General features: G+C 34.5%; 1 protein-coding gene across 1 annotated transcript; it reads left to right on the plus strand.

The window, feature by feature from the left end:
• The first annotated feature begins 225 nt into the window (after positions 1–225).
• Positions 226–10833, plus strand: LOC106458153 (glutathione peroxidase-like). The gene is made up of 3 exons (XM_013917613.2): positions 226–596; positions 2509–2652; positions 9639–10833. The coding sequence occupies exons 1-3, from the start codon at positions 228–230 to the stop codon at positions 9834–9836; spliced, it is 711 nt and encodes a 236-aa protein (XP_013773067.2). The 5' UTR covers positions 226–227; the 3' UTR covers positions 9837–10833.

The following is a 10833-nucleotide window of genomic DNA, read 5'->3' on the forward strand; positions in this document are numbered from 1 at the left end:
TAACACTAAAAGTCCGAAAATATTTAATGACATCGTCCGTTTAATTTTGAAAACGCAGTTGGCTATAGTCAGATATATATTTATACAGGAAAAGCGTTTACTATCAGCAGATTTTTAAAAACAACGTTATAACTGAAAAACATCTCAAACGTTCTTGCGCATGCTTATAAACTTGTTTCTTATTTGCTCTTTACTAATTGGCCAATACCCCTACATTTAAACTTAGTATGTCTTCCTTGATAGGCACTCTACAGTGGTGCATTGGTCAAACAACCACGAGGATGGCTGTGAAGCCAGCGTTGGGAGTTGTATTAACGTGCGGGTTATTACTGCCTATTGTATCAGAGACCAATGGAATAAACGCGCGCACGTGCTTCAACTCTAGTAAAGGGAAAGAGTCCATCTACAATTTTACAATTTCAAATCTCATGGAAACTGAGAATATCAGTCTTTCTCAGTTTAGAGGTAAAGTGGCGCTTATCGTGAATGTAGCGACATACTGAAGTTTCACATGGCACTACCGTCAACTGAATGCACTACAATCTTCTCATGGCGACTTAAAAATACTCGCTTTTCCCTGCAACCAGTTCAAACAGGTAAGTTACACAGGTAGACTCAAACGATTTGTTTGTTTTAAATTTCGCGCAAAGCTACTCGAGGACTATCTGCCTTAGCCATCTCTAATTTTAAGGTGATAGACTAGAGGGGAGGCAGAAAGTCAATACACACCCCCTCGCCAATTCTTGGACTACTCTTTACCAACGAATAGTGGGATATACTGTCACATTTCTCTGAAGGTCAGCATGTTTAGGAACGGGATTCGAACCCGCTACCCTCAGATCGCGAATCTAGTGCCCTAACCACTAGGCCAGACTCAAACAGAACATAACAGTAGATGACAAAAGAAAGAGTGATAATATGTTTGTTGTGATGAATATTACTGTGTAGTATTGCTGTGATAATTACTTTACAGACATTTCCACTCTGGTGTACATTCATTTATTCGTGGTTTATTTTAGTTTCTACATTTCGTGTAAATCTCCACAACGACTACTTCGACACAGTCGCCCTACTTTTGATCCGATAGACTATAAGAAAAGCAGTCAATCAACAACATGCATCACCAAGTCTTGGGCTGTTCTCGTCTATTTGAATAGTGGGATTCGACCATTACTCTGTTAACACATCCACGATCTTAAAGTGAGAAGTCCATTTATGATGCAAGGGGATGTAAATCATGAATACACGAATTCACAGTATCAGCATATTAAACACTAGGCGATGCTCGTTAATTAATTTTAATACAATTCAGTTGAAATTATAAATTGTTTGTTAGCAGAAGTAATAAGGTTAATGTGGATAATGAGGTTGACATGCAAACGTTGCAGCTAACTACTTCAACTTGTACAAAAGGTAAAAGTGGTCGAGTTTATTCTTTTTGTCTTAAGTAAGTTGCCAAGTACCAAGACGATCACAAAAATTTACTGATATTACGCTGGTTCATATTTCAAGTACAATATTTAATCGGCACACATGCTAACAGCAAAACTTGTCCTATGTATGCTAGCCACGTTATGCTTGTGTATCGAGCCAAATAACATCTATAACTTTGTTGTTGTTGTTGCTTCAATGAGGATGTATTTACAGGACCTTTACGTTTCCGCTTCCTTTCGGTAAACAGACTTCCTGTATAAACGATTATTTGTAACTTTGAACTGTACAATATCCTGCCTTTAAAGTTAAAATAAATTTCTTGCTCAGTTTAGCAAAAACAAAACAAAAGTATATAATCATATCTCTTTATTCAAAATTTGGTGATAGAATACCATGTTTATTAGTACCAGTTACAGAATTATACAGTACTAGTGCTATAGGACAATATGGAGTTAACGTCTGCAATCCATGATCACCTGTGTTTCACAGACAGTGGCCCACAGCCTTTACCGGATCAGTGTATTTTGGACATTACTGACGTATTTAAAAGCCCCCCAGTGGTACAGCGGTATGTCTGCAGACTTACAACGCTATAAACCGGGTTTCGATACCCGTGGTGGGCAGAGCACAGATAGCCCATCATGTAGCTTTGTGCATAAATTCAAACAAACAAACGTATTTAAAGGCATTATTTATGTCAATGGAACATTACTGTATTCATGTAAACGGGACAGTACTGACGTATTTAAAGGCAGTATTCATGTAAACGGGAGATTACCCGGGATATTTAAAGGCAGTATTCATGTAAACGAGACATTACTGGCATATTTAAAGGTTTCATGCAAACGGCCTACCTTATTCTTGCTTTCGATGATTAGAACAAGTTAAAGCTCTGAACACCAGCAAAAACAAGAACTCAAAAACAGAATTGTGTCAGTGTTTCAACTTGTCTGGTTCAATTGATTTTTTTGTTGTAATTACTTATTGTGGAGATACATAAGATGTTAATTATTTGATACAGTATTTATGTGAAGTCTGAACTTCATAAGTATTTTTCTCCCTTTATTTGAATAGCAAGAACCAGGTGGAAATGGAACAGAAATCATCAATGGGGTGAAATACGTTCGTCCAGGGAATGGTTTTCAACCGAACTTCGTCATGTTTCAGAAGATAGAAGTTAACGGAGCCAACGAACACCCTCTATACACCTATCTCAAAGTAGGTGTTTTCTAATCATAAAACACACAAACCGAACGCTTTCTATTCTGTTATTTAATGGTGTATTCTGACAGGTATACAAACAAAGAAACCTCTTCACACTAACTGCTCAAGCAATTTTGTGTAGATCTAAAAGTTCAATGTATAGTTGGAAATTGAGTTTTGTGTAGTTTCACTTTTACATGTAAATACTGGAGAGCCACAAACTTTTCTCTCAAAAATGTACGTCACATTTTACACATAATAATGGACACTACAATATGATATAGATTTTAGCAACATTTAAGTTTTAATAAACGTTTCATGAACATCTAATATAACAGAATTTATTATCTTACTAACATTTGAATTATGCGCAAAACTCGACTTTTGCTTTTGCATTCCTAAAAGCTAATCAACACAAAAGAAAAATAAATACGTAAGATAATGCTCAGCGCCATCCGGGGGGGGGGGGGGGCTTACAATTAGGTACACATTTTAACCTATTATTTATGTAGGACTGAATATTCCTTAAAATAGCCCCTGATATGCTCACTCGTAAAGTACACCAAGAAATCAGTGTATGAAGGTGTTTATATATTGAATGGTAAAATATATACATACCAAGAAACATTTATACAGTTGTTACGTACTTTCACGGATTTACAGTATGGGGTTCGCTAACTGGAGGTTCGATGGATATTAAGTAACAAAGCATGTACCCACTGCTCTGTGAATTATGTCTGAGGTCGTCTTAGATAAAGGGTCAAAACAGGTAAAAAGTAAAACTACAACCTTGAATACCAAAACAGACAAACACGATACTCCTAAACTGGTGAGAGAACGAGAGAGATGAAGAGAAACCATGGTTACAAATAAAAATCTAAAATTAAACTGAAAAAAGAGACAAAGATACAAAGTTGCAAAAGGTTAAACAAAAGCTCAGTAAAACATAATTCTTAACAAAAGAAGTTGAATGAAGCGAAATATCAATCTTAGAAAAATTATCTTAGTCTGCCAAAGCAAATCTTAAGAAAATCAACCTAACAACTGAGAACCTGGCGTTTAATACTAAAAATACAATAACATAACATAAATCCAAATTGCACACGTCACTTTTCAACTATGTAACCGTTGTCCACTACTACTTAAGTGCAAAAGTCTGGGAACCCAGGACATTACTGGATTTGCTGATAGAAAAGACAGCATTCTGTTGTGAGACATCACAAGCTATATTTTCTGTAAAAAATGCGGTTACTTACTACTTAGTGAACTAAGTCTCGATCAGAGCTAGAATCAGGAAAAGATGGATGTGTTTACTTAAGTAACTTCTTATATTCATACTGAAGTGAAATAAAAACAAAAATTTCGAAAAATATATCCACTATCTGTAGTAGTAGAAACATATGGTATGAACTTGTACCAACCACACAGTTATCTAAAGGTGTGCATGTACTGACTGGTAAAATACACATCCTAAGAGACCTCTATACTGTAATCTAAAAGAGAATGTGTTCTAAATGTTATAATACCACATCAGTACAGTTACCAAAATAAAATTTATTGTTTAGATTTCTGCAGCTGTTTATGGTTATCTAAAATTAACATTTTCTTTCTAAGAGCTCTAGTTTTTTCTACTTTATCTAAATGTGGGTATATTCTAAAAATACAAAGTGAAAGAAAATTTTTTATAACTATGTAAATGTCTTTCGTCAGTGAATTGAAATGTATTATTTGAGAAGCAAAACCAAGGTATATTTCGCTTTGACTTTGGAAAATATGTTATGATCTGGTTTAATGAAAATAAATTTGTTTTAAATTTGTAAACATGGTTTAATATGGAAGTCTTAACACGCTTTTAAACCAATATATTATCCCTTTACCAAGCGACAGTTTGAACAAGCATACTCATTGTGCAATGCCTGTGACTTCCAAGGCTAGAAAGAAACCTTGACAAAAGATCACGACAAATAATCTTAATAGCTGTTACTATGTTTACTTATGGAAACTGAAGTTGACTTGTACTTTCTCAGTTAGCTGCGTCCTTGAAACTATGCTTTGGCAAACACTTAAGTTACAGAAATTGATTGGACTGATGAAAACTAATCATCGAAACTCAAGAAGTAATGTGAAGGTCACTTAGCTCCCCTGGTCAAGGGTCAAGAGTTTTATTTGTGATACTTCCTATTAACAAAATTTCCGAAAGAAAACTTGTCTTCAATGCCTGACGAGTATTTGCCAAAATTTATTAGACAAATACTAGTTTCACTACAAAATGTTTTTCGTGTTATTTTATTTAAGTCGAAAGCCATCGAATGAAGTATTTATATGATTTATATGCAAAAACATTAATTTAAAATCATGTTTTCCTTCCACTTGTTTTGAATTTCGCGCAAAGCTACGCGAGGGCTATCTGCGCGAGCCGTCCCTAATTTAGCTAGCAGTGTAAGACTAGAGCGAAGGCAGCTAGTCATCACCACCCACCGCCAACTCTTGGGCTACTCTTTTACCAACGAATAGTGGGATTTACCGTCACATTATAACGCCCCCACGGCTGAAAGAGCGAGCATGTTTGAGTGGGACGGTGATTCGATCCTGCGACCCTCAGATTGTGAGTCGAGCGTCCTAACCACTTGGCCATGCCGGGCCGTTTTTCCTTCGATTAAGAACATTTATTTTTACATTGGAGTTACTTACCGTTCAGTGTCGGAAGGACAGCAGTCATTAACAGGGTTTGATGCAACAAGAGATAAAGAATAGTGTGTGCATTATCAAACTTGTTTAGTGGTTTGGAATAATCTCGCAGTTAAATTCTTAAAATAAAATTTTACTGTTTAAATTATCTTATGCCCCCAAGTGCCACAGCAGTGTGTCTGCGGACTTACAACGCTAAAAACCGATTTTCGATATCCGTTGTGGGCAGAGTACAGATAACTCATTATGCAGCTTTTTGCTTAACTTCAAACGAAAAACTCTCTTATATTTTTGATACTTCGCTAGATTTTTAAAATATTTCACACAATTATCAGTTTCACAGAGTTGAGACAAATTTGCATATTTACACAAGAACAACACCGATCTTTACTTTTTATCTCAGGAATATTCAACACCACATTACGAACATGTTTTCCCTCAGGCAATAAATAAAGTTTATTATGATTTGTCCATAATTCGGATTCATAATATGGCATAACCTGTATATCGTTACAGAAGCTTTATCTGAAGATATTGAAATATCAATGATCCCAGAAACGCACTACATAAAAACAGTATACTTTAGTATGGGAAATCAGATTCTAACAATAATAACCATATTTAGACTAGGATGCTTTGAACTAGTTGTTGTAGCTACAGTCATCAAATATTTCCGACAAACAATACAATATGTGTGTTTTATATTCCTCGGTGTCTAACTTGAATAATCAATAGTCTAGGTCGTATAGTGAATAATGACTGATCCTTTCCTTTTTATTATTCTTGGTAATTATCCCTCTAGTCATGTATAGGCTAACACGATTGTTTGAGTGTTTAACAAGTTCCTTTTTAGAACATATCACAACTTCTATCATTACCATATCTGATTATTTTCATTTCAATTCAACTAACCTCATCATCTTTAAAAGAAACTTTCATTAAAACCCAACATTTTCCAACACCAAGCCAGTCATAAAACTATCCCAATAAAAAATAATCAACTGAAAAAGAGTGATATATGGCTGTAAACTAAACACTGATTACTTGTCATCTTAGTGTGAGTCCCAGTAGTGGTTTATTTCACCTTGTGAACACAGTCGCTTATAAAATCCATGTAGCTGTAGATACAGACTGGATTTTCATCAAAAGGTGTTTTTGAATAAACTTTTTCTATCATGGGTGACTAATCAGGAGGACAGAAAAAGGAATATGCCACCCCACTTTGAATATTACTTTAGTAAAGAATTTTCTCGCCTCCTTCGAACGCCAGTTCCTCCTTACACTTACACTTTGAATGAAGTCAGGCGCACGTGCCTGCTATATTAGATCTTTAACCCTTTCAACAGTGTTGGGTTATATAGTTCTCAGCTTATGTTTGTGAAGGACTAGTAGGATCCATATATCCTATAGAAATATTATGAACATGTCATACCAGAGGGTATGATTTTGACATACAGCATGTGACTAAAGCTTCTTCAAAAAATGTTTTGTATGATTCACTTATATCTTGAAAGAGTAATTAATTCCTTTTTTTCAAAATTGAACAAATAAAACTTTGATTATAAAATGTTCTTGCGTTGCTTTCACTTCAGAATGTGTGCAAATGTTTCCATAAATAGCTGCTTGAACACATATAACACAATAATAATGCCGTAAGTCTACGGGCTTACAACACTAAAATCCGGGTTTCGATTCCCCGCGGAGGACACAGCAGATAGCCAAAGCGTCTTTGCCCTAAAGCAAATAAATATTAATGCTTGTTTGATATATAGTTATTTACTCGCCACTAATAAACTAAAATACTTTAGACATTTGGATAGCATGTGATATACCGTTACAGTTGTTTAACCATCATTATTCAGCGAACTAACTCGTTATTTGTAAATTTGTTAATTTCTTTTCTCCCCAATAACTGAAGAAAATGTGCTGAAAAAATAAATTAAGAAATAAATAAACAGTACCTGTTGGGGCACAAATATCTCGTATGCAGGTTTCAGAAATCGTAAGTAGAAAATAATTTCCACAAATTCAGAAAGAATTCTTTATGTATCCTAGGTGGCTTACATGTAATTATATTGTTTCCACTTTTAAAATACAAAAGTCGTACTGAAATAGTTAAGATTCTAGAGATAGTTGTATCTCAAGACAACGCTTCCCTCGTTTTTGCCCATTTTTAATCTTACGCCCCTGTAAACACACCGTCAATAAACTGGCATACAGCTGAGAAGGAATGCTCAAATCAACTAACAGTTTTTATCTTCTTTTCGTCATCCTGAGCAGGAGGGTACCGACTAAGAGAAAAAGGATGTATCATTGCAAAAACTTGTGTTTGCAACTGCGTCACTAAAGCAACAATTTTAATCGTTTCGTATAAACCTATTATTTTGTAATTTTTACCTAACATATTGTTAAAGTCTGTTCTTTCATAATTATTCGCTTTTAACAAAAAATTCATTGTCATCACTCATTATATTGTTTGATTTTTGAATCTCGCGCAAAGCTACACGAGGGCTAACTGCGCTAGCCGTCCCTAATTTAGCAGTGAAATGAAAGTCGACATCACCCACCGCTAGCTCTTGGGCTATTCTTTTACCATGGCTGAAAGGGGCAAGCATGCTTGGTGGGATGGGGGATTTGAACCCACAACCCTCACATCGCCAGTCAAGCGCCATAACCACCTGGTCACGCTGGACCATTCAATATAAATATTAGAATTAGTACTTAGTATATCATCTACACATCGCTTGTGTTGCTCAAACTGTAGATAAATGTTATTGAATTGTATTTGTCTTATTTATGAAGTTCAGTTCTGTGGGTCTCCCTATAAAATTTACCCCGTCCAATCAACTCCTAAATTAAGCCCTATTTCCTGGGGCTATTTTTTCATTTTTCTCGAAACCACTGTTGTTGATTTCTACACTGAGTCATCATTCTGCTACCGGTGTATTAATTACTTGCTATTTCTAATGCACATACATCATTGTTATTGCGCATCCCAGATCGAAACCTCAACAATTCAACCGAAAATATTGTAATTTGTGCATATTACGTAGCAGAGTCAAGCCAACACACTAAATAAACAAAAGTCTTCACAGGTTCTAATTCTACACTGACTTTCCCTTCACAGACTGATCTGGCAGGCTGATTTTCCTGCAACTCAAATACAGAAAACACCACCATCAATGAACCCAAGATGGTGATTTTACAGTTTCACTTCAGCATTTTGAACTTCGCCTTTTCCTCCTTGATTGCTATAATAAACATTTCCACACATCAAATGAGTTTCACAGTATATGTTTTAGTACTTGAAAATGTAGACTTACTGATAGGATTTTTAAATTTTAATCTCAAGTTTCATCTATATTTAATCATACTTGAACGTCGTACACATGTTTGAAAGTTAAAAATAATAGAATTGGAATGCATTACTGAATAAGTTATGTAAACCATAAGCATACAAAGTTGTAGCCTACTGTTTTTTTGAAAGTATATTAGAAGAATTTTCTTAACACTTATTACTCAAGATCTATATGGGTATTTAAATTTTAAGTGTGTGGGGAGGGGGTCCAACATTTTAAAGGGTCTATATTTAAAACAAACAACATACTCAGTTTCATAGTTTCTATTTCAAAGGGTTCGTATTCTAAACAGTCAGTAATTATTTGATTTGGTGTTTTCAAAATGAACGACACCTTATACGATGAATGGACTAAATGGCTAGATTAGAGGCTCCAAGGAGGCACAGACCATCCCTAATTTAGAACCACAAACCAGAAAGAGGGGAGGGGCACCACTTCAGCAGTACCCGCTGCCCACATTGCTACTCTTAAATAAATAGGGAATAAATATTGTGATTATAATGCCCCTCAGCTGAAAGTAAAGTTCTTCTTTCAAAAGAATATCGCTGATCAAGCCTTGGACCCTTTGCTCCACACTATCGAATTTTAACCACTAGCCCATGCCCGGTCTCAAAATTATTTGATATTCCACATTCCGAACAATTAATAATTATAATATAAGCTTAACTTTGATATTTCTGTATTCTAAAGGATCATATCCTCAACTGTAAACAATTTACCCAACTTCGAACGATCTATCTCCTTTTTCAAAAAGTTTTACATTTAGAACGTCTAAAATTACTCCACATACTCATATCTAAACCTTTTCATTAAATTGAATTGCTTCAAATATGATTAGTCTTGAATAATTTTAGTTAAGACCAAGATACTCTCTTATTTGTACTAATTTTGAAATTGTATTCAGAATTACTGTAGTTATTATTAATATAATGTTTGTTTTTTTCTGCCATTTAGAAAAACTGTCCTCCTACAAAAGAACATTTTGCTCCTTCAGATTGGCTCTTCTATGATCCCAAACACAGTCGTGATATCCGTTGGAACTGGGAAAAATTCCTTATAGATAAGAACGGAAAACCAGTAACTCGTTATGGGTCTTCGGTTCAACCTAAGGATATAGCTACGGATATTGAATATTTGTTAATGCAAAACTAAGACACCTTAAAAACTGTACACGTTAAGTGAAAATAACTGTTTTGGATAATTCAATACTAGTTCGTTAATCCCTCTGTTTAAAAATATGTGTCTAAAATTGATTAATACCTAAAAAAAGTTTTAAACTTCAGAAATTAATTTATTCTCCAGAGTTTTGTTCACATTTTTATTTAAAAGAAAGTTTTAGGCAGTAGACATGTTGAAGAGTTTCCTACGAACTACTCCAGCCTTCTGTCTGATTTTGGATACGTCTTTTCGGACTGTGTTCTGAGTTCTGTGTCGTCTCCAAAACCACACAAAAAGTTTGAGTAGTCCATAGAAAGCCATTCGACACATTCTGTTTATATTTTGTTATGTAAGAAAACATTCTAAGAAGGATTGAGGATGAATGTAAAGTTAACTTCCAAACATTAAACTTTTTCTGAGATTATTTACTAATTCTCGACACTTCATTTTAATCTTTTGTATTTCTCTTTAAAATATTTCAAACTATAGTTTCAAAAAAAAGTTAATATAACATTTCTTTTTGTTTCTGATCAAATTATAGTTCATATGGTCTTCTTGTTTCTTAAAGAAATCATCTAATATTACATATTCTTATCTGATGGAAATACAAGCAATAGATCAACAAACTAGTTTCTAGACTTATTTTGTTTTCTATCACATCTGTTTTTGGTTTCATTTTTGGTGTTTAATATCTTACTTCATCTTACCTGTCATGACAAACTAATCAGAAACTGCATCATTGCAGGTGATCAGTTTAGAGGAGTCACCGGTCAAGCAACCTGGTACTTCAGTGCATTCAGCTAGGTGCTCTACCGGTAACAATAATGTAAGATGTAGGAAAGAAAATTACGCCATGATATGATTAGATTATGCGTTTCTTCAATACGTTTTTCATCAAAATTCTTTGTAAATGTGTCTTAATTGTGCTTATTCATTTTGAGTAATTTTTTCTCTTCGATTTGTCTCAAAAATAAAGTAGTTTATAACATTA

This window comes from Limulus polyphemus, unplaced genomic scaffold (genome assembly GCF_000517525.1).
Source record: "Limulus polyphemus unplaced genomic scaffold, Limulus_polyphemus-2.1.2 Scaffold421, whole genome shotgun sequence".
NCBI lineage: Eukaryota > Metazoa > Arthropoda > Merostomata > Xiphosura > Limulidae > Limulus > Limulus polyphemus.